Source organism: Lissotriton vulgaris, chromosome 2_1 (genome assembly GCF_964263255.1).
Source record: "Lissotriton vulgaris chromosome 2_1, aLisVul1.2, whole genome shotgun sequence".
Classification (NCBI taxonomy): domain Eukaryota; kingdom Metazoa; phylum Chordata; class Amphibia; order Caudata; family Salamandridae; genus Lissotriton; species Lissotriton vulgaris.
In genome coordinates, this window is record NC_141687.1 from 1,236,202,551 (window position 1) to 1,236,228,227 (window position 25,677).

The following is a 25,677-nucleotide window of genomic DNA, read 5'->3' on the forward strand; positions in this document are numbered from 1 at the left end:
GACTGTGCAGGTGCGAGTCCACCCGCCACATGCCAGGGAATCGGACTCATCATCGAGCGAAGCGGCTCCGGGAGGCCTCTGAGGTCAGCGGAGAGGTAATAGGAGATCGAGGTCCAGGCGTCGTTCGTTGTCCAGCACCGCCCTCAGGCTGAAGGATTTGCCACCTGAGAGACAGGCCTCGGCGGACTGATCCGGGGATCTGGCGTGGGTTGAGAATTTGGAGACTGTGGTTTGGTGTCCAGATAGGCACAAGGGTTTGGGCTGGGCACCTGGTCACGTAGTGGTGGGCGGGACGGGGTGAGGCCAGAGGGCTATGGGTGGTCAGTTGGGGATCCATTGGGAGGTATGGCTCAGGTCCCCCATAGACACAGAATGGGCAAAACACTTTGATACATCTGGCCCTTGGTTCCTATCCGATCGTGACAGAAACTTCCATGTTCGAGAGGAATGGGGTGGGGGGATTGTTGGGGGGGGGTTGTTTGACTTGTTTGATTGCGCGTCCAGACTGGTAGCTTGCAGCTCATCGCACGCACTGGGGAACACCTACACAGACCACAAGAGTATGAGCCATTGGTATGCCTGGAACACAGAAGGGAAGGTAGATAGTCCCTGGGTCTCTGCATATAGTTAGCTGGAATGTTCGTGGGGCGCTAGACAAAGTTAAGCGAGGGGCTGTTCTTCACTATGCCAAACGAGCTAGGGCTGACGTACTCCTGTTACAGGAAACACACTTGCTGGGTACTAAAGCATTATGCCTACAGCGATACGCATATCACCTTGTATTTCATTCAGGATTCACACGGGGCTCACAGGGAGTAGCAATTTTAATCCATCGCAGGGTCCCATATGCCCATGAGAGAACTTGGTCAGACACGCAGAGAAGGTATATCTTCGTGCAGGGTAGGATTGGGGAAGATACTTTGACGCTGGGCAGCGTGTATGCTCCACCCCCGCTACAGTGGTCCTTGGTGGAATGACTTTTAACTCTGTGGGGGGATATGCCAGATACACTTTCGGTTGTTGGGGAGACTGGAATGATGTGATGGAGCTGTGTCGGGATAGATAGAGGAGTGGGAGTGCCGCCGGGGTGGGGGACCCCCCACTAAATTGCAATCCCTGGCGACGGGGCTAGTTTGGGCAGATGCTTGGAGACATTTACATGGTCCTAGCCGGGCCAACATGGTGTGCAATGGTTACCACGCATTTATTACAACGCGGTACCGTTAGCACGCTAATTTTACCACGCAGGTCACTACAACGAAATGCGCTGGGGGGCGCTCCAGGATAGTAAATATTTTAATATACTATCCAACTCCTTTCCCTAGAGTCCACGGGGACTGGAGTTGGAATAGTAAATTAAATAATTTACTATCCAGCGCCCCTCCACGCAAGTCGTTGTAACGACTTGCGTGGTAAAAGTAGCGTTGTAACGGTACGCGTTGTAATAGTACGCGTGGTACCGTCATATATCCAAAACATACTATTTAACGACATATGATTCATTCTCAAGGTTAGATTACATATTTGTTCCCAGGGGACTTGTACACAGAGTATTGTCGGCTGATATTATGCCCAGAGGCCTGTCAGATCATTCGCCCGTGGCCCTTACATTCCAAAGTGGGCCAGGGAGGCAGCCACTTCAATGGCGTATGTCGGGGTGGCAGCTACAGCAGGAAGACTATAGGGAACACTTGACCAAGGAGATAGATAATTATCTGGTGGCGAAATTGGGATCGGTTGAGTCACCAGTGGTGCTCTGGGAGGCATTGAAACCCACGCTGCAGGGAGTAGATATCTCATGGTGTTTGGAGGCGCGGCGGGAGCGACAGCGAGAACTGGTGCGTTGAGAGGCGGAAGTGGAGGCGCTGGAACGTAGGGGTAGAGAGACATACGGCGGCCCGGCCAGACGGCAACTAGTGTTGGCCCAGCAACAATATGCAGCCCTACAGATAGATGAGGCCTGTCAGTGTTGGCTGGCGACGCGTAGTAGGGTCTATCAATGGGGGGACAAATCAAGCAAGATGCTCCACTGCCTTTGTCAGGGCACCCTGCACGCCCAGCCCCTGCGGCATCTCCTTGATCCTATGGGGGCTCCGATTCTTGAGCCCCCAGCTATTGCAGAAAGCTTTGCAGCATATTACGAGGACCTGTATGCGTCGAAAGAATGTCTTGCGGCAGATGGCATTATGAAATTTATAGATGTCCTTCCCCCTAAAACTGTCTTGGATGAGGTGCGGGACTTACTTTGACAGGCCCCTGTCGGACGATGAGCTAGGTATGGCCCTGGGGGAGCTGAACCCCGGGAAGGCTCCAGGTCCTAACGGCTTTCCCAGTTAATTTTTTTAATGGTTTTTCGTACTGCTGGCCCCACATTTTAGGCCAGTGGTGGAGGAGGCGCAGGGGTGCAGCTTGCTTCCCCAGGATTGGAGACATGCGGAGGTGGTGGTATTCCTCAAGCCGGGTAGACCTCCAGAACCACACGTGACATACCACCCGATTTCTCTCCTAAATGTAGAGGCAAAGGTTTTGGCCAAGATGTTGGCTAATAGGCTCAAGCCCCACATCACCGCGTTGGTACACCCAGACCAGGTCGGCTTTATGCCTCAGAGGGCGACTCGGCATAATATTAGGTGCGCACATGTTGCGGTATCGGCTAGTGGCTGGCTTGGGGAGCCAGCTGCGTTGCTGCTGACCGACATGGATAGAGCCTTTGATTCCCTCAGCTGGGTGTACTTGTTTGCTCTGCTGAGGAAACTTAATTTTGGCCCGCGCTTCTTGGCCTATTTTCAGCTGCTCTACACTGATCTCACAGCCTCGGTGCGGGTGGGGGGGCGATCTCTCACTCGTTCTCCATCCGGCGGGGCACGCGACAGGGCTGCCCCCTCTCCCCATGTCTTTTTGCGCTAGCCATGGAGCCACTGGTGACCTGGGTGCGTATTGATGCCCAACTTCGGGGATTTGAATGGGCGCCGGGCATCACAGACAAAATAGCACTTTATGCGGATGATGTCTTGTTCTTTCTTACTGCTCTGAAAAGGTCGGGCCACGGCTGTTGCGTACCCGTCAGATTTTCGGAGAGACCTCTGGATTGTATATCAATCACTGGAAGTCCACGCTATGGGTTCTGGGGGGTGCATCGAGGGTTGGAGCATGGGGCCTCATCCCTTCAACAGGCGACGGGGGGCTAAAGTACTTGGGAGCCCTTTTAACAGACCTGCAGGCAGTGTCCAGGGAAAGCAATCTGGTCCTGGTGTGGGATAGAACGCAGGAAGACCTTAAGGTGTGGTGCTGCATGCCCCTGACCATATACGGTAGGTCCGCTATCTTCAAGATGGTTTCGCTTCCCTGTCTCCTATATCAATTACAGAACCATCCCTACCAGATTTCACCTCGATGGTTCCAGCAGGTGAACTCAGCACTGGGAGGATTTTTGTGGGAAGGGGGCACGGTTAGGGTGGCCCTACGTGCCTGTTTTTTATCTACCTACACCGGTGGTCTTGCTACCTCGGATGTTCTCTCCTATTATCAAGCGGCACATCTGTTGGTCCTCAAAGAGTGGTGGTACGGGGCCAGGGGAGACCCGGCCTACGCAGTGGAGCGTCAGATTATGGGCAAAAACTCTCTGCACACAATATCATACTCGGCACCGCTTCGGAAGCTTCTGTCCCCGGCCACGCGGGTGGTGTTCCATGTTTGGAGGCAGGTCCAGGGCAGGATGGGGTGGTGGAACGTCCTGACCCAGGAGACTCCTCTATGGGGCAACGGATGCTTGCCTCAGTTGGCGGCCTTGCAAGGTTTTCGGGGATGAGATTCCATAGGTACCTCGGCCCTGGGGGGTGTTATGATGGACCTGACACTTAAATCGTTCCAGGAGCTGCAGGAAGAGTATGGGATGCCACGTTCTCAATTCTTCCGATACCTGCAGTTCCAAAATGCTCTGACACCTAGTCTAGAGGGACTAGAGTCTCTCCCCAATTTTAGCCCCTTAGAAACAAAGGTCTTTATGGGGGAACTACCGTATCGTAAGATCTCACGCATATACCAGTCATTAGTAATTCATTGCTCCACAAATTTGCAGAGGCTAAAGACAGCATGGGAGGAAGATGTAGGTGAGCTGGAGGAGGAGGATTGGGCAGAGGCTCTGGCAAGCCCACGGGGGCGACAATAGCGGTTGGTTCAATTTAAATACTTGCACCCGAGTACTTTCACCAGTGTACAGCTGTGGAGGGCAGGAATGATTGGATCACCCGAGTGTCTCCGCTGTCAGTGGGAGGAGGGTACGCTTTTGCACACAGTTTGGGGTTGCCTCTCACTATCTCGCTTCTGGAGGGTGGCGTTCTCCTGCTTGTCTGAGGTATTGGGCTGGGAGCTTACCTTTACGCCGCGTCTGGCCCTGCTACATGTTCTAGAGGGAGTTGGGGGCAATAGGCATAAGCACCACCTCCTGTTGCTAGTCTCACATTGGCAAAGAGGGATATTGCCAAGACTTGGAAGGCACCCCGGGTCCCGTCCCTGGCTGCCTGGAGAAATGGGATGGATTTTTGTATGGGGCTTGAGCAGCCAGTCTTCATTGCTAGGGGTGCCCCCACAAGCACTATAACATTTGGAAAAGGTGGGCAGACTACCGGGGAATGGATTTGGATCCGCCGCCGGAGGGGGATGTTCGCTTGCCGGCTTGATAAGTATGTGAGGTCTGGACTGTGTTGGGTGGCTGATGGGCTTGTTGTTTTTGCTACTGAGGTATTGTATTCTTTTCTGGAGACGTGAGCGCAATTGGGGGGGGTTGGGGAGGGGGGTTTGTTCTATTATGGTTCCTTCATTATCAGAAATGTCAATGTAATTTTTTTCTTTTGCATAATTGATGTGTGCAGTAGTCTCCGGGACCCAGAGCTATGCAGTTTATGTGGACCAAGACAAATAAAAACCTGTTTCAACAAAAAAATAGGGTTGGCACTTTAGCAGTGATGTCACCATGGATTTAACAATAATTGCTTTTAGAAGGCCACTGTAGTAGATGGTCTAAAAGATCAGCACTTATGTAATTTTAATTGTTCAACGTTAATTTCTATTTTTTTTATTTTTATGGTTGTACGATGGAACACCACAGGCATACCCCTGCATGCCTTTAGAACGCAGTCACTATCCCAACTGCGCCATTACCACATGTTACTTTAGCACGCAAGTTGTTACAATGGCTTGTTCTAGGGGGCGCTGGACTTTGTAATAGTATAAATTACTATTCCAAATCCATTCTAAGCAACAGTAGGGAAGGTGCTGTCCTTAAAAATCCATTACCAGTCCAACAACGCGTCCTCTATAGCAAGTCGTTGTAATGACTTGTTTGGTAAAGTAACGAGTGGTAACGTTGCATGCTGGGTACGCACTTCATTGTAAAGGCTGTTTTGATAGTTCCATTTATGTTGCATTAGATTTATTTAATATTTAATACATTTATATTCATTCAGTTTTGTATTTGCTTCCTTTTGACAATTGTATCCACTTCATTCGTATTTGTATTAATTGTATTTAGCTTGCATTTATTTGCAACTTAATTATTAAACATTTTGTGGCAATCATAAAAACACAATATACCATATCACTGGGTGATATATTCATTACAACATTGTGCCATTCACATCTTAAAAAGATATTTTAGACTTTGAAACAAAACTGCAGTAGAGCTCTCCAAAATGTTTCAGGTCCAGATTGTACTATAGAAGGCCCGTGGAAAAGGAAACTATTATGTACTCTTAATGTGTCATCATAGGCCAATACACTCACCACCATACATCAACACAATTAACATCATACACCAAAACATAAACCATTAAAGGACATTCACACATCACACATCGTATGCCATAACACCCACCATCATACACCAACAAACCCATTGGCATATGCCATAACACCAAGACACCCACCATCATATCCACACAAGGAGCATCACTCACCAAAACATTTATCCTCAGACATGACTCAACATAAGCAATGTGATAGGTCCACAAGCTCACTATCATACACCCACAGAACCCCTATCATAGGCAAGCACAACCATCACCATGCATCCACACCCCCTCAGTATATGCCAGTAAACAAAATATCTTATACCATTACACCCACCATCACTTGTCAACAACATAATCAACTATAGGTTTTAGTTTATATTTGTGCAGAGTGTAATATGCTATTAATTACAATTGTTGAGTAAGGGGAGAGGCTGTAACTCGTATAAGAGTGTCTGTTTTTTATGATTCCATAGGGATGTTTTGTGCAGATTGGGGCCTTCGAACTCCAAGTGGCCTATGTGAACCGGGATACTTCTGCACAACTGGTGAGTACTTCTGGCATGCCTGAAGTTCAATAACGGAAAGTGAGTAACACCTTTGAGATATATCTATGTGGTTCAATAACACATTATTTAGAGCAAGTTACTAATAAACACACATTCACATATTCATCCCTATATTTAAAAGTCAAATGTCAGTTTATTATCTTAGTACAGAGATATTAACATTAGAAAACTTGGTGCCTTACAGACTTCCTGTAACAATTTCTTAGTTTGCACAGGGAAACAGCTCTCCTAATAGTCATAAGGCCTCTTCGGTGTGATTCTACCTTCCTTCACAATCCCAAATGACCAGATGAGCAGGATTAGTGCCGGATGTTGAATTCCCTGCCAGGAGTTCACTCAAGGCGCGTCCGCCATCTTGCGCTTCCGTAAAAAATCAGGCCCTCTTCCTGAAGACAAGCTCTATCGGCTTGCTGACATGTGTGTATAGTATTCTGGTTAAAATACTGTATCAGCAAACTTCTGCGTTCCTTCGCTAAGGCTGGGCAACAGGAGACAATATGACAGATGTCTTTTCTACAATACTTACAAAAACGGCATGAGATTTCTTAGCTCAGCTTTTGCCAGGCGGGTAAATTACGTCGAAATTGGAAGTTACCGAGCCGAAATCACAAAAGCTTTAATTTTGCACTGTGACCCCAAGTATCAGATAAATGTCAGATGTTCCACATACATTTACAAACAATAACTTACAAAAAACATTAAATAGTGGTAAACCTAAAATGTTGCCACTAATCCAGCCCTCTTGGACCTATGGTGGGCCCCACTCATACAAATCGACAAACATAGACAGGAACTTTTTTTTTTTTTCGCAGGTATAAAACTTGCTTCAAAAGGTATTCATTACTCAAAACATCCACGAACACTTGCTTTTACACCACTGGAATGCCTGTTTAAAATGTATTGTATCTGAAGGAGAAACTGCCAGCTGCACTGCACCTTGTGTGGAAGTTATACTTAGGCAGGATGTTTGGCAGTGGCAGATGGTTTAGCACATTATACAGCACCAATAAAACTCCTCCAAAAAACGAAACCGCATTCATGTTTTTACAAAACAGGGCGTGTGTGGGACGTTCCGCAAGTGGTGAAAATAGCTTGGTTAATCCCAAATAGTCAACAATAATCACATTGTGCTCCTGAAGGGGAGATCTCCGTACCGTGAGCAACTTCTATTGGATGGATAAGCAAATTCCTCTAGTGAATACTTGTGAGAAATATGTGAATGTGTTCCAGTCATGTCTACATTACTGCACAGGAATTGATTTAAATATACAAAAAAACTCAGGATAAAATTACACTTGAGCCATCTTTGTCCAACCAAGTCACGTCAAAAACCCACAGAAAATCAGAGCGAGGTTCCTGTGCCCTGTCACTGCCAGAACATCAGTTCAGAGGTCTTCCATGACAGGCAACTGTGATCGAGATACCTCATATAATGAAAACGAATTGTGCCCAACTATAATGTTGGGTGTGGTGTTCTTGGCTGAGAGGGTTTTGTCTTATAATATTATAATAGGATGGGTGAACAACTGCATGCCTATCTTAGACTTGCACATATTAGCTCATGAAAGTAAACACTCTATAACATTATTAAACTATATCACCTGGCTTGGGATATTTGCACTTGCAGATTCTAGTAGTAACTGCCAGGGGCATTGAAAGGATGTTGAGTAACCCTGGGCGAAGTACTACTCTGCACTTGCGTAGTTTGCGAAGTTTGCGCTACTTCGCACTCCACGAATTGCACGTAGTACTGTACACACACGCGTAGCGATCATTTTTTGCTTGCTTGCGGTTCTCAAAGTCAAGTTGCCAACCGCGACTGAGCAAATGACATCCCGGCGAGACTTTTTCCCATTCGCGATCAGCAACATCAAGTTGCCTATCGCGAGCGTGGAAAATAAACCTCCTGGCATGAATCTCAAAGCAGGGAGGTCAGACTTATGCTCGCGATGAGACACTGCCAGTCCGCATTCCGCTTGCACTGTGCAAGATGCCATTTGCATGATTGCACTGTGCGGACAAGCATCCGGCACTGTGCAAACAGTGCGAACAGCATTTTACACAGTGCACTATGCAGTTCACGCAGCTCGCGTAGTGCGAAGTGCACTCTGCGTAGCTACGTGTAGCGCTACTACGTGAACTTCGCCCAGGGTTAGTGTTGAGTCCGAATGCGAGCAAAGAAAATAGGCCACCATGTTCCTCCGTTGGGCAGTAAGAGACCGCCATAATAGGGGCCTTTTTTTCTAGGGCATGTTGCCACTGCACCTACTGCAGCAATGATAGCTAGGAGACTGATAAATGCAGCATGATATGGCATTAGCATGGCATAACACTAGGTGGTTGGGAATGGCCCCAACTCACTGCCTCTATCCTTGGTTCTGGATGTCAGTGTGGTAGTGAGTAAGGGTGTTTGCATTTAGGAGTGATAGTAGCCTCTTCCTTGTCTGTGGTCTATGGGAAGTCTGTATTCTGTTTATTGCTTTGCTTACACTGGACTGATGTACATCACTCATGGTGGTGGTGATACTGGTGCTATTGTAGTGGTACTGGTGGTGGTACTACTCTTACTCTTATTGGTGGTGGTTGTACTGCTGGTGGTGCTGGTACTTGTATGTGTGCTGGTACAGGTGGTGCTGATGGTGGACTAGTAGTGGTGGTGATACCGAAGGTGAGGTACTGGTGCTGGTGCTGTTACTGGTGATACTTGTACTGGTGGGAGTGCAGCTGGTGGTGGTGTTGGTACTAATGGAGGTACTGCTGATGGCTTATTGATATTGGTGGTAGTGGTTCTTGTGCTAGTGGTATTGGTGGAGTTGGTGGTGATACTGATGATGCTGGTATTGGTGATGGGTTTGTTACTGGTGGCACTGTTAATGATAGTAATAATGGAGATACTGGTTGTGGTGGTACTGATGGTGGTGGTATTGATGGTGGGGGTACTAGTGATATTGGTAGTGATGGTATAGGTGCTAATGTTACTGGGGTGGTGGTGCTTGTAGGGCGGTGGCACTCTTGACAGTACTGTGGTGGTATTGGCACTGGTGTGGTTCTGGTATGGTACTGGTGGGGTCACTGTTTCTGGTGGCAATATTGCTATTGGTAGTACAGGTAATAGTGGCAGACGTGATGGTGGTTTTTGTTGGGGTCTGACTGGTGGTGGAACTGGTGATTTTGGTAAATGCAGTACCGTGTGTCTTAGTATTGGCGGTTGTGGTGGCAATAGTGGTTGTGGTAGTACTGTGGGGTGCTATTCATGTTCGTGGTAATGGTGGTTCTGGTGAGTTATTGTGATGTAGTAGGTGGTGATGATACAGGTGATAATGGTGGCACTGGAGACAATGGGTACTGGTGGTACACGTATATCAGTATGAAGTCATCCATATGTGTTAAATAAACGTTGTTGGCGCTGACACATCCTGGCCAGGATGCAAAGCACAGGAGAAGTGAGACAATTTAGGGTAGCACGTCTGCCTGTCTTTATGCTGGTGTGCAACACAAATTTAAAGCCCTTCCTCACTACTATAGAAGACTGTCCCCCGCATGGCCTCACTGCCTAGGCAGTACGCATAGAAACTATTTCAGCCACCTCAGAGCAGCTGTGGAGTTTTCTTTTCAACATTCATATCAATGTAATCAGGGATGGGATGGTGAGGAGGCTGGTGCGGAGAAAACTCTATCCAGATCCCTCTGGTTTTGCTTTATTTTTTTAAAGTTCATGGGATATTTCCTGTAGTCTTAGAGAGCTGCTTTAATTTGATGTGTCAGACTTCTTGACTGGAGATGGAACAGAGATGCAAGATTAACAAAAAAGGGGTGACCCTGTGTCCCTCAGAACCTGGGTATTCAATAATTAAACAAACAATGGTTCTGTCAGGTAAGGCAGATTATTTAAAGGATGCTTATAAATGCAAACAAACACAAACAGCTCTCTGATACACAACGTAAGTTTGAGAAATAAATGCTAAAAAAACACAGTCATAAGATCAAAGCGTTATATTATGCAAATTATAACAAGGTTTACTTTCGTATATATCCAAATTACTTTATTCAAGGATAGATTTACAATTCATGGCAAGACCGTCATAAAAATTGTGCAAATTTGTGACTTTTTGTGAAGAAGTGCTCAATGAATGTGATAATATATACAGTGTAAGGGAATTAATATATATACACATATATACAGGATTGATCTCAAATGGCCAGATGTTGATTTTCAACCAAGGATTCCTAAGATTTCTGTGTGGATCCTGGTGATTCTGGACCTATGAATCCGTCAACGTTTCGACCCTCATGCGCCCCTGTGGGTGGTCGCGGCGGGTCTTTCTCAAGACAAGGAAGGGATGACAGTTCAAGTGTTCAGTATGTAACTAACTTTAGCTATCATGGTATAACACTGGATTCTAAATTGTCATAGAGTCCCCACATAAATAAAGCTAAAGGAGTTCTCACTCAAAGCTCCATGGTAATCATTAAAACACATCACGCCATTATATCTAAAGCAAACACCCTGGCCTTAGAGGTCTACAAGTATAAGGCCCAAACAGCGGTGCTCTATTAGCAGAAATGTGGTGAGTGTATAACCTAGATAAGCTCACTTTGGGGGAGAATGCATTTGCAAGGATGTTACTATGCCTTTCTAGGTGTACCCCCTTGATCCCAGTGTATCATGATTGAGTTATCAAGAATTGAGCATTTAGCTGCTCCGAGGCCTTTGGTCTTCTGGGTAAAGCTTTGGGTTACACAGGAACATATCTACTTTAGGGAGAGACTAAGGAAACTTATGGGACTGGACAAGATTTACACTTTTCCCTTGCTCCGTTTATGTTCAGACTTAGTTTGTGAAGCTGAGCTTCAGTACTTCCTGGAGCGACCCCAGCTTATTGTCTGGTCACTCCAAGAAGCTTTTGAAACAAACCTATTGGAATTGCGTCTTGTATAATCTTCACCAAATTTCAAGATTGGGTAGGCTGTCTGTACAGTTTTTAACTGTTAAACTAAGTGTAGGAATTGAAACATATATGGATACTGTGCAGCCTCAACTAGGTAAAACATTGCACATAAAGTTTTGTTTTGGCAGTCCTTTAATTAATTCCTTCACATCTAAATGAAAACTGAACATTCCCGCTGATGAGGAAGTTTATTGCACCTTATGCACTTTAAACGCTAAGGAAGTTTTTGTACATATCATATCATATTTTTTGCCCAGTCTACGCAAATCCCAGAAGAACATTGGTTTGTCCAACGTGCTGTAAACTTGGATGTAGGGAATATCTAGATGCATAGAGAGTCATACGAATAGATACCTCTCCATTAAAAGTTTTTGGTATCAGCAGATACTTATTTGCAGTAGGTCTAGTGAGGAAAAAGAGGGATATGAAATGTTATTGTAATGATAATAAGTTTTTATCTGATGAATAAGGTTGTATCTGATATATTTGTTTGGTTTTATCATTAATTAGCGTATTCAAATCGTATAATAATATGTCTTGAACATTTTGCACTGCTACTCATGACATTTGCACTGCATAAATGGAAAGCTATATGTGCAATTTTATGGTTCTTAACAAAAATACAAGCTATTTCATTGATTGAGTGACTCAAGATATTGTGTGTATATACTGAACTCCCTAATTGTATGAGGATGGTACTTAGGGCCTGATTTAGACTTTAGCAGAAAGGTTCTCCAGCACAAAAGTGATGGATTTTCCATATGCCTTGGTTCAAGTGAATTTAAAAAAATCACTTGTAATAAGGCAGACAGGAAATCTGTTTCAGTTGTGATGGACTACCTGTACGCCAAACTCTAAAGTGGGCCCTTAGCTTTGTAACAGTAAAATTGTCCAACACACTGCAAGGCAATTAGATGCTTAACGCCAGCCATATTGAAATGGAATATGTACTACACCTCTCCTTTTCTGTCAATACTTTTCTTGGCTTTCAGGTGATAACAACTTTATTTATTTCAAGAATCTACTTAATAGTACAAAACATGTTTTTGAATTTGTGCAACCCTAGCTGAATATATACTGTTTCTTGTAAAAATATATAAATTATTCTCAGTATAACACATAGATACTAAATAGCCATGCAATCACTATATATGCAAATATAGACCAAACCACTGCAATCAAGCTAGCACTCTATGTGTGGGAATCCGATCCTAGGTATAGATAGACAGACAGAGGTTATAGAAAACACAGCTACCAGTAAATCGTAACTAAACATGGTGAACATATTGAGCCTCAATACTGATATTAAAACTGCTTCAGCAGGCGTAGCTGTTACTCTGCCTGGAACTCCATAATTCTGCAACCAAGTAATGAAAGACTGCGTTACCCAGCCTGCTCACTATAATCCAATTATATTTTTCGTTATCAATGCACAGATTACCGCAACTGCATTTTAGACCCTTTTCAGGTAGAAACACAATTGAAATATCTGCATTTTCGAATACCAAGTCAACAAGTTACAAATGAGCATTTTCCTTTATGAGGCTGATCAATAGGTACCTTCCTAAAAGACTTCTATCTCGTAATCATTTATCTAATAAATTATAATCAAAGAAATGAATGAGTGAATAAACATAAAAATGTTAAAACATAATTTAAATCTTCACATGATAATGCATTATCTGCATACTATGGGAACCGTGCTGCTTTGACTCTTAACTTATATTCTAGAAACCACAAATTATTTTGAGTACTTGAGAATAAATGTACTTGGCCACACAAGCTCAAATGGGAACATACGCACTATAACAACGATAAAACATCAGATTTGTTTTACAATTCATTACATATTAATAAATCAAACCCTGATTGTGGACAGCAGACAAGATGGCTCAAATACCTTTGCTTTCTAACAAATCCCTATCAGGGTAATAGATGCTTAAAACTCCCAAAGGGTCTATTGGTAGAGAGATTTGAAGTAGAAGGTAGCCACAATAGATCAGATTTAAATTTCTGAGATAATGAGAGAGAAAAAACATAGGCAATCCTGTGTTCATCACCTATATAATTCCACCATATGTTAATGTTGACAATTTAGAGGAGTCTTTCCAACAGGACAGGATCACTTTAAATGCAATAGTGACAAAAAAGATCAAATAGCGTAGGCTTAGGAGAAAGATCATCAAAATCTGGCGAGGCAGTGTGTAGTAATGACAGTCCACACGTGGTAAGATTCAAGAACCTTTATTTAGTTCTATTCAACATAGGTGCTCCCAGCTTGGCAGGATCGTGACAAACTCAACGTTCTACTGCTGCCTTCAGGTGACAGCTAGGGTCATACCAAGTGGGAAGGAGACAAGGGGGGAACAGGGCAGAGTGGGAGGAACCAAGGGGTAGGTTACAACACATCATCCTCCCTAGGGAGACCACAAAGGACAAAAGGAAAGGGCAGGAGACAACTAAGGAGGAGCGGGGGAGAGGGAAAGGAACGAGAAGAAGGAGAAAAAGAGAGAGATATGGGAGAGAGAAAAATCAGGTGTACACGGAAGGAATAATTGACAACAGATGCACCGGGGATACAACAGTGAGTCCTGCACGGAAGACCCGGGCCCCGGTTGAACTCCTGGATTTACCTAGAAGGGTAAACCCCTAACCTCTACCTAAACTGGCAGGGCGCCCCCTTAATACCTGCCCAGAAGTCTATGTCAGGGCGGGGTGATGAGTAAGGTGATAAGAGGTTTGTCTCCGGGGTCTCTCTCATCTCTGCCCCTCCTTTCCTACCAACCATAGCCGGATTCAATATCCCCATGACAATCCAGGGGGGGGAAACTACAAGTGACGGGTGATGTCTACCCTGACCACCCCAAAATTCTGAACAGTAATAGTAAAACAACAAGTTCCTAGTAAAACAAAAGCTTGTCTTCAAGGTATAATGTAGACACTGGACACCAAGGTTCTCCTCCTTACTCAGCTCATCCGTGGGGTTACCTTGAACAGTGTTCCTTTGGTCCGTGAGGGTCCATCCCAAAGTGCGTCCCTTCCCACACGCGGAGGAGAGAACGTATCAAACGGGAAAAATGGGGCCTACCGATAGCCTGAACTTGAGCTGCCCTACATTTCCAAAATCCCGCAGGGCCCCCACCCCCTAAGCATACTTCATGGTGGGAGCATGTGTGGGAAGAGATGCCGAGTTAGTCTCTTCCTCTAATTCCTCAGTGTGTCCCCGGCAACAGCGAACCTTTTCACTATTTTGCTCTAGTTCCCCATAACTTGTTCCACTTCTCCCCACCTGCGGATTCTCACCCTTAGAATCTTTCTTCTTGGGAAATTTCCTGGACCATGTAACACTGCGTCTACACCTACTCAAATATCCCGTTACCTTCTCATCGTAATGATCAGCATTCGGTCTAACGTAAGTTCTCTTGTAGCACTTTGTTCCATTGGTAAAATCTTCGATACGTGCCTTCCCAAAGACCAGTCTTTCCACCGATTCCTTCAAACCCGTTCTACTGGAAAATGTGGCTGTCTCCTCTATGTCTATGAACACATATCCTCTCCCGCCTTCTGTAAGCATCCTGTTCCCTCTTAAAGGTCCTTTGGGGTGCGGGTAGCGTACGTTAGTGTGAGCCTTTTCACTTTCCGTCTCATTATCTTCACTATATAGCCAGTCCAAGTACTCTCCTTGCTTGTTGCCCATTGATTCAAACAGACTCTGACTATGAATTCCGCCTCGGTCAATGTCCACAGAACATTTCACCCTTGCAATGGATTTGGACTCGACCATCGCAGTAGAGCACCGCGCTTCCTCGGCGTTGTAGCAGGTGGGCTTTCCCAGGTTTTCCTCCGTCCTCATGGGTTGTGTTACCACACATGTTCCCTTATCAACAAGTTCTTTAGTTCTCCAAACAACACCATCCTCACTGATCTTTTCGCCGCCACTTTTCCTTTTGTTTCTTTCCACTTTTTCCCTCCAGGAATTATTTTGATCTCTTTTGAATTTGCCGACTGCTGCTTCTCTTATCACCTCTTTTCTCCCTACAGCCCTCGTCCATCCAACACCTTCCATGGATAACGGTGTTCTCAACCTCATCATTTCCAACTTAGTAATTTGTCTGTTTTTGATTATAGTCAGCCTACCCATTGTTTCTGCACTTTTGGGGCTTTGCGTTACTCTTAATTTCATTTCCTCATCCCCTCCAAGCACGGAGAACTCTTCATCTGAAATATACCTTTTACTCCATGTGCTTCTCTCCCTGCAACTCACACTCCTCTCTCTGCTTCCAGTCCAAATAATGCTTTTACCAGAGCATGTTTCCTGAGACGTGTCAACTTCTTCCCCTTTATTTCCTAATGTTACAGCCAATTCACTTTTCCATGTCCTTTTGCTTCTTACTGTACTATGTGACCCTGAGTCACCGTTAATGTCAGAATCTGCTCCTCCTATATTGATGGTATACACATGTTCCATTTCACACTTGTACCATACCATTTTGATATCTCCTTCATCTCTGAGTATTTTGTTCCTTTGTGCCTCACCATTCTTTACTAGCTTATAATGTTCATCTAGATCTTGCTTGGCATCCTTCAATGTAATCCTGTCAGTTCCCATATAGATTTTTTTTTCCATGACATAGTACACCTTCCATCCACCAGCTCCTAAACTGTTTAACAGTATTTCTACTTTTTCCTCTGGTTTCCAATATACATCCTCCACATCAAAAATGTATGTATAGCTGTAAAAAAACAATTTCCACACTACCCATTCTGCAGTATTATCATCTTCCCCTTTCATAAAAGGCTTAGGTGACAGTAATTTAAACATCATATTCTTAACCATATTGACTACGAGATACCCAGAACTCATGCAGTTATGTTTTCCTCTAAGTTTTCTCTGCACACTAATATCTTCCTGTTTTAAATATAAGGTAAGCATAAAGGATACAAACTTGGCACTCTTTAATTTCCGTATGGCTGGCTGTGGATGCTTAGCTTAGTTCAATTGTTCCATCTCACCTTATTAAGCGCAGATCAAATTCTTCTCCCCTAGCTCATGCAGATTATTCTCCTCGAAATATAACTTTTGAAATGGGCGTACAGTCTATTTTCTTACTCGGTTGAATTTTCGTTGAGATTTCCTTCGATATGCCCAATTTTTTTTTTTTCCGAAGTGCTGTTCCGGAGTTCCACCCTCTAAGGTACTAATTTCACCCACTCTAGTATTCTCTAAACTCGTGTTAATTAGTTCATCCTTTGTTGAGCCTCTCGATATATCAATACCCGGAATTCATGTGAAGAGATGCAATTGCGGCCAACTACAGTAAGGTGGAGCCCTTACGTGGAGAGCGTCTCTCTCCCTTTCGCGCCACCTCTCTGAGGAGAAACTCCGATCGTTGTGCGCCGCCGGAAACTGTTAACCATGTAGCTTCCAGTTCCCGAGGCTGCTGCTTCCAGGTAATCCCCTTATCTCTTTTAAATAATTCAGAAGACGTAATCCAAAATCAGCAGTTGACTTGAGCTGGAAGTAGATTTATTACTCTGATGTAGTTGTGTCGCTTCGCTTCACGCTGAGGGGAGTTAAACTTCTACATGCAGGCAGTTTGCACATCCGAGGAATTCTGCCACTCTACCTGCGTCACACTCTCCTCACAAGCGCGGCTGAATTGTCTCATTTATCCAAGAATATTCGCTGTGGAGAATTCCCCTTTGCTCGCAAAAGTACTTTATACATCACAGACAAGGTCACCAGTGTCAACCCTTTGTCAATATCCCTTCCTCCTATATCAGCGATTATTTCACCTTGCTCGAGTCTTTTAAATTGCTTAATTTTCTCTTTTTCCTTTCCACTTTACTTGAAGAAATGTAAATCTTAATGATCACCGCCACCTTCAATTTCTCCCCCTGCCATAAAATTCTAAATACGACCTTATCCCTCCTTACCGGAGTAGTTTCATGTGGTCACTTTGCCAAAGTGGTAGCAAGGCGGCAGTGGGTTGTCACGTTTGCTGATGGGTTTGCGCTGTAAGTATGAAGGGAATCTCACCTCACACGCATGAACCTTAATGTTTTCCTTGTTTGCACACTAGAGATGTGAGGAAAAGTTTCATTTCAAACGCCAATTTTGCGCTGATTCACCTCCCTTTCACTTGTAGTTACAGGAAACTCCACGCTCCCTTCCTCGCTCACTTCTCCTATGATTAATCACCATGGCTCACTGAGTGGAAGTTTCACTTTAAACGCCGTTTGCGCTGATTCATATCCCTTTCAATTGTAGTTACCGAGGACACTCCGTCCCCTTCCTCGCTCACTTCAGTATTGAGCAACACAGATTCCTTATCTTCACCTGTGATTTTCACTCGATAAATCCAAGTCCACTTTTTTTTTTCACTGGTCACGTCCCTCATGCAGCACTTGCAAGGCTCAAAACATCAACTTCAAAACACGGTGACAGAAAGTTAAATTCGTTCCCTGCTCCGCTCAAATTTCTTCACTCTGCTTAAGCTGCTCACCTCAAGGACTTGCGTTTCTTTCACTGTTCATCAACTTGGGGCTTACTTCTCTATAATGTCTCCATTTCCTTAAAATGCCCAAGGTACTTCATAAATTTCATTTCCTCTTATTTCCCTTTTTCTTGTCCAAGCTCATATCATTCCAGGGGAGAGACACCACACTGACCCTGGCTCAGCTCCTTTTCCTCCGTCGCCAAAATTGTAGTAATGACAGTCCACACGTGGTAAGATTCAAGAACCTTTATTTAGTTCTATTCAACATAGGTGCTCCCAGCTTGGCAGGATCGTGACAAACTCAACGTTCTACTGCTGCCTTCAGGTGACAGCTAGGGTCATACCAAGTGGGAAGGAGACAAGGGGGGAACAGGGCAGAGTGGGAGGAACCAAGGGGTAGGTTACAACACAGTGCCAAGAAAAACATTTTGAATTGATAATGGAATATTACATTGAAATATTTCCTGACATTTTGCCCAAGTGGATTCCCAAATCTTCAAAACATTAGGACATTTATATAATTGGTGAATACAATTTCAAGTAAAAGGAGAGCAAGACCAACAAAGGGAGAGGAGGTAGGAGAAATCTTGGATATACATTCAGGAGTAATAAGAGCTCTGTTGTAAATGAAAAATAAGGATTGAGTAATACGATCAGCTCTAGATGTTTTGCATAACTTAAGCCAAAGGTTATCCCATGAAGGGATATGAAGTGAATTGGATAAATATGCTTCCCAGAGTAACTCAATAGGTGTTTTTGTTTTTCTCAGTTTCAGGTGACAACAACATCTTATAAATAAAAGCAGCCTTGGGTGTAAGGTCATGTGAAATGTTGTATAATGGTGTGGTGGGGATGAGTGAAGGAGAAGCTGGAGGAATATGATTAGTTGTTAAGTAGGACTGCAAAGAAGATGATTTTAATCTCTAGACATGCGTTTCTGGATATCATCTGTCATCAGTAGAGATAAAAACATATTTAATCTGGGGTTGCTGAGCCGGCTACCACAATCCTTTCAGGTCTCAGTACCGCTCACAGGCGTCCATGTGAATGTCAACAAGCTCATCAGCTCAAGGACTCAGGGGCGCCTTTTCAAACAGAAAGGAGTGGGAGCACACTGCTTCACCTCCCATCACAGTTCGCCCCTTAGCGTCATGGTAAATCCAGTTCATGGTACATGCGTACTTGAAATTTTAATGGAGTATTCCACCAAAGTTGGTGCAGGTTAGTGCTGTAAATCTCTAGACACGTGTTTCTAGTCTGATGCGGGATGATATCCAGAAACACGTGTCTAGAGATTTACAGCACTAATCTACACTAACTTTGGTGAAACACTCCGGTAAATATTCAAGTAAGCATGTACCATGAACAACATTTAGCTTAATGCTAAGGGGCGAACTGTGCTGGGAGGTGAAGCAGTGTGCTCCCACCCCTGTCTGTTTGAAAAGGCTCCCTTGAGCCAATGAACTTACGAGCTTGTGGAGATGAACCTGTGCACCTGTGAGATGTACTGAGACCTGAATGGATTGTGGCAGCCTGCTCAGCAACCCCAGATCAAATTTGTTTTTATCTCTACTGATGACAGATGATATCCAGAAAGACATGTCTAGAGATTTACAGCACTAACCTGCACCAAAAATGGTGAAATACTCCAGTAAATATTCAAGTAAGCATGTACCATGAACTGCATTTACAATAATGCTAAGGGGCGAACTGTGCTGGGAGGTGAAGCAGTGTGCTCCCACCCCTTTCTATCATGCAGCTCTAATTAGCTTGTGTGGCACTCCTCCATTTAAGCCGTTGGTTGCCGGTCGAGTCCCCCAGCGCTTATTTTTGCAATTCAGGGGAAGAACACACAGATCGGGAAGACGGGGGATTAGAAAGACAGCAAAACCGTCACAAAAGGAGAAAGTAGGGACCTGCAAGAATGAGATAAGGGGACGGGCAGCATGAGGTAATGAATTAAAGAGGCATGAGGTTGATTTAAAACTACCAGCTTGGTATTAGGCGTGCCAACCTTAATTTTCTCCAGCAGCGGCTTTCTGAGCAGCGCTCTGGACACCTGCAATCTTTCTTTTACAGATTAAGCACTGTTGTGTGGTGTTACTCATTGACCAAAACATACATGAGGTGCAGGGCCTATATGCAGGGAATCAAGCACCAATAAAAATCTACATATGACTTCCTCAAATATTTGGTTGCATCTAACCTTTGTGGCAAGCTTTAGTCCCTCCTTCACAGAACATATACTTTGTGTCGATATTGTTGCATGCCTCCAGGTATTCTTGCATCTACAACTGTCACTTTCCTGGATTCCTCCCTCATTATAAAAGCCAAGTGACGATATTATTTGGCAACGTTCTCTTTCAGTATATCACCCTGGATGAATAAGGTAGAACCCATGCTAACCACCATCAATTCCTTCATTTATATGCATATTGTTAGATTTGTACATTTTGATGAGCACTGCTCATCTGTCTCTCTATTTTTTATTTTAAAATGATTAGAGATTGTAAGGGCAAAAGTAACGCTTCATTTTGTTTGTTTTTTTGCATTTCATTGCGTTACTGTATGTATATGTTCCCCACAGGGATGTAGCAATCAACGGTACAACAGGTGCAGTAGCACTGATGCCCAGAGTTAGGAGAGGCCCACTGAACCTTGAATAAAGCTGTATATTACTACTATAACAATGATCAGAGGACCTACTTTTCTTGCTTGCACTAGGGTCTGTCCAAGGCACTCTTGCTACACCACTGGTTCCCCATCGCTAATTTTCTCTCACTTTTGTTTATCTTCCCCCTTTAATATTCTTGTTTTGCTTACTGTACCCTCCCTCCCTTTTGCTCCTTCTCTCTGTCTTGTTTACTTTCTGTTTGTTATTTTCAGGAGCCCTTACTGCACGTCCTGATGGATCTCAAAGAGAAGACACAGGGGGTCCATGTCCGGCTGGTTACTACTGCCCCCCTGGGTCCTCTGTACCGCTGCCCTGCCCATCAGGCACGTACAGTGACCGGTAAGTGGAGTCAATGTGATATTCTCATAAAGTATGTTGCATTACACATTTTAAGGAAAAATATATGTTAACTCTTTCCTAACATTAGGTTTGAATATTGTTCTCTGATCTCTACGAACTCTTAATGGGATTCAAAAGATTTGTTTGATAGATTCTTTGTAGGGTTATAAATAGAACCACACTGAACTGGGATATGTAGTTATGCATATTTTACCATGACATTTCATTTGGGGTGGTTTATTTTAAAAGCATCCTTCCCAATTGTGTTATTAACAAAATGATATATTTGTTGTGGCCAGGAGAATGCTCAAATGAGGGTCCCTTGCTTGTTGTGCGATAAGACCCAAGCTTTCTGGGCTAGCAATGCATAAACTTCCTGGGGTTGCTTGTGGTTCCTTATGGATGGAGCCTCGCCTGGCTGTTTGGATGGACTATTTCTATGAGGAACTGTGGTGGTCAGTACTGATTTGCATAATGCAGGCCTTTGTCTAGAGTAGCACAGTGGAAACAAAATGAATGGTTGAAATGCAACCCAGATCAGAAGTTCAGAGTATTTGAAATCATTCCTTCCATCACTTTTGTGTATTTGACTGCTGTCTACATCGTCTCCTTTCCTTGATGCTGTCTTGATGCCTGAGCAATCAATCCTGCTGTTGTCCCTTCTTGTTATGGCATGTGCCTCTGGCTCAGGCCTTCTCAAACTCTTTTGTCATCATGAGATTGGCTTCATGCTGCCTTCTCTTCCTCTTCATGGCATTGTCTTGGAAACCCACTAATGGTTTCTGGCTCCAGGCTCTTCTCTTGCATTCCCTCTAGGGTGTTGTCTTGGTGTTTATGCAATACCTCCTTGAATCAGCCTGTTCAAACACCTTGAGCTCTAGTACATTGTCTAGGTATTTCCGCACTGTTTGATGATTCTGCCTGTTCCCTCACTTTTTCTCTAAAGCTTTTGCCTGGTTGGCTAATAAATCCTGTCATCCTCTCTTTGTGGATTATGAATGGTCCCTCGTTCAAGCTTGCTTCATCCCATCTCCCTTCCCCCATGGCATTATTTCTGTGTATCGCTTATGGTTCTTGCCTCTAGTCTGTTAAATAATGGCATTGTCTTGATGTGTCACAGTTGGTTTCAACTGAAGCCTTCTCCTTTTCTTTCTCTCCACTACATTACCTTGGTGTGTCAGAATCCCTCTCTGCCTCCACCATGCTGTATTTCATCTTTTATATGTTATTATCTGCTCTGTCACCATGGATATCTGGCTTCAGCCTGTTGAATGTTTTCCTCCGCTAACATTGTCTTGGTATGTCAGTATTTGTTTTCTCCAGTCTGATGTATCCCTTCGTTTACATAGAAGTATCCACTTGTCACACCATTAGGTATTGGCCCTTTCTGCTCTATTTGTTCTGTCTCATAGCATTTTCTGGATATTTCAGTGGTAGTTTTTGTCTCCAGTTTGCTTTAGCCATTTCTCTTAATGGCACTTCCTTGAAGGGTGGGTCATTGAAGCATGGGTCCTGTCATCCTCTATTGATGTAGCACAACATATTCCTGGCTCCTCCACGACATTGGCTAAGTATAACATCCTTGGTTTGTGTGTACTCACTTCTTTATCCTTTCCTTTACATTTCACTGTCATCTTGCCACACCATTGGGCTGTGACTCCATGCTGTCCACTATCTTTTGTGCCTCATAAGTTTTGCATTGGTGTGTCACATTCGGTTCCTGGCTCATGCTTTGGCTCTCCTCTCCACTTCATGTCATTGCCCTGGTATCTCTCCCTCAATGCTTTTGTTGCTTTGCAGGATCCGTTTATTGCAGTCATCTGACTGCACTCCATGCCCATCAGGGTATTATTGTAGCGATCCAGGAATCTCTAAGCCTTCAGGTCCATGCCAGGCTGGTTACTATTGTCCAAGTGGTATCGCCTTTCCCTCCCCAACAACTGCAGGTAAAGTAGACATTGCAGTCATTACTTTAAGCTTTAGTTCCACTTTACCATTTATTTAGTGCTCATCAAGATAAGTCAGAGTTAAAAAGGAAGAGGAAGAAGGGTGAACACGAGCTAGAGATAGAAGATCATGAAAGGAGCTGGTGAATACAAATAGAAGATAAGAATATCTAGGTGAGGGAGGAAGGGGGAACAAAACAAGTGCAGAAAGGAGAGCAGGATTAGATAATGAGTATAGAAAATTGATTAAGTGAAGTAAGGAGATGAACAGTGTGGTAAATAAAATTACTGGGACTATTTTTCAATACATAAATAACAATAAGAATAGCTCATAAAAATGAGAGGCAGAGTCCGTGGTATCTGAGTCATACGGGCTTTAATTAAGATGACTCGAGTCACTGAGAATCGGGTTCCATCACCACTAAGGTTCAGGAAGGGATGTCTAACGTTTTATTAACATCAAACATTATATATAGTAAAACCATACAATTGTAATGAATACAGTAGGCGTAACAAGTGAAAAGAGAGAGAGATAAGAACATATGGGCGTAAAAAGAAGGCGTGTAAGGAGGCGTATACAGGGGTGTGCACTGGATGAGTCACAGAAGTGTCATAGGTGGGTGGATGCATAGAAAAAGTCTGCAGGGTCAGCAGAAACCTTTACCCTACATGTGCGCGAAACTAGTCATGACGTGAAATTGACGTGCAACTGGGGAGAGCTGGGGGGTTGACTTTAGCACTAGTAGAGGAGCCTGGAGTCTGGGATGTCAGAACGACCTGCACCTTTGGCATATCTGATATCTTGTGTTTGGAGGATGTTTTATCTGAAGTAAAGGTCTCTCGAGCAGAGGCCGTTCATCACTAAATGCTAGTGGGTGCATATATTTCTTCGTGCGATGCGCGGGGCCATGGGCCTACTATGGCAACGGGTTCAGTAAATCACTTGCATGGAGACAGGAAGGCTAGGCCCTATGCTCTGCAGGCGGAAGATGTTTACCTATTTCACTAGACTGGAATGTGTTTTTGCAGAGGCTGAGCAGATAACTGTAGGCAAAATACCGTCTTGGCAGGCAGGCCAGGATGAGCCGGGCACCTCTCGGCTGGGCAGGGAGTAAGGTACAGGTCAGGGATGCATACCTAAACTGCAGCTTTCAGAGACAGAAGAGGCTCGGAGCCTGGATTCAGGGCCTGGCTCGGCTGGAGCACAAAAACGTGTGCTTCGCAATATTTAAACGTGTACCATGTAAATGCATTGGAAACGTAGGCCTCAGTGCAGAATTAATGTTTCATTCATGGAGGGCCTAATAACTGCCATGCTAACATTAGACGGAAATGCAGGGGCATTGTTATGGCAGGCACGGGAAAGGAAATACACGATAGCATGGACATACATGGGGCATAGGTACGAAAATAGGGTGCGAGGGGGGGACACACTGACTACCTAAAATTTCTGTTTCCTCATTCCCTCCTTGGCCCCCACTGCGCCCTATTAGGATATATCTATTTTCATGAGACCATCTATTTGTTCATATAGCATCATTTGCTCCTCTTTATTCGAGCACGGGAACGTGAACGTGGACGGGGAATGCAAGCAGTGCCACACAAGCCGCAAATCGCTGGGCCACATTGCAGACAGAGACAACAACTGAATAGTATGAGCAGTATTATTCCTAGGAATGACAATACTTTCCATCCCCAGGCGGAGATCACACTCTAAAGCCACCCGGACCAAGTCCAAGTGCCAGGGTTCTGGTGTATCTGGTGAGCTATTTTATGGAGCCTTGTTATTGCTGAACACACTGATGGTGCGTTATTAGGAATAAACACACAACAACTGGAGCCGATCACTCTACAAGCTCCGCCCCTATCGGCCAGGATGACGTCAAGATCAAGGCGGTTCTGAAGAACAACAAGTCTCATAGCAGACTGCTCTTCGGTTAAGTTACCTAGGGCAGAAGTAGTTTCGTTCACTACTGCTTCCAATGTTCTGGTTAATCTACGTATTAATTTACTCTTTTGAATGGGACCTATGAAGAAAAAGAATCCTTTATTGAAATCTGTATATTGCTCCAATGTTGTCTCAGTCTGATCGACAATAGGGGACTCGATCTCCCTCTTGTGTCTTACATGTACTAGTCGGGAATCTCGATGATAATTGGATGGGGCTAGAAAAACTGGTGGCAGTAAGAATGCAATATAACATGTTCCACCCCAATCTAAGGGCAGACGTACATAAGCTGTCTGACCACAAATGAAATAGGAATGACGGGAAGCTTTGAAAGTAGACTTTCCTTTATCACTGAATTTGACCACAGTATTACAATCACTGTGTCCTAAGTGTACTGAACCATTTTTTCTTACGCATAATTCACCTTTCACTGGTAAGACGGTTATAAACGGTAAATCTGTATTGGCCTCGGACTGGACATTCAGAATCATGAGGTTAAGGGAATAATTTCCTAATTCGTACACTTCATTTTCTAGATTGGTCCCTGTCCTTTGGGGAAGACCGTCCTGGTCTGGGAAACATGCTTTATTCATAACTGTATTCAGGTCTCCCCATATCCAATCGCTCTGGGAAACTGTGGACTTACTGCCTAGTAATGACATTAAAGCAAACCATGCTCCGCATGAACCATTGCGCGAAAACGGATAAGGAAATAGGGGCAGAGCTCCCTTCATTTTCTTGTAGGGTGGGAGTCGGCCACATACCCAGCAATTCGTGACATTGCTGGTCTGGTGAGAATGGTGTAACATACGAATAAAAGTGTTGTTGCGTAGTGCTAGTCGATAGGATAGTTCGTGAGGTGGCAGGTCACTGAATGTGTGCTCTACAGTGTCATTGAAAGAAGAATGTACATGTGAACCAAGTGGAGGAAAGAAAACATGTAGTGTCCAGCTTATACATATAATC

General features: G+C 44.3%; 1 protein-coding gene across 1 annotated transcript in view; it reads left to right on the forward strand.

Moving 5' to 3' along the window:
* Positions 1 to 25,677, forward strand: part of LOC147732424 (uncharacterized) — a 2,559,122-nt gene that overhangs the window by 807,061 nt on the left and 1,726,384 nt on the right. The window contains exons 34-36 of the mRNA XM_086954262.1: positions 6,263 to 6,334; positions 20,691 to 20,817; positions 22,618 to 22,763. Of these exons, the coding sequence (XP_086810388.1) occupies positions 6,263 to 6,334; positions 20,691 to 20,817; positions 22,618 to 22,763 (345 nt within the window). The remainder of the gene's footprint in view (positions 1 to 6,262; positions 6,335 to 20,690; positions 20,818 to 22,617; positions 22,764 to 25,677) is intronic.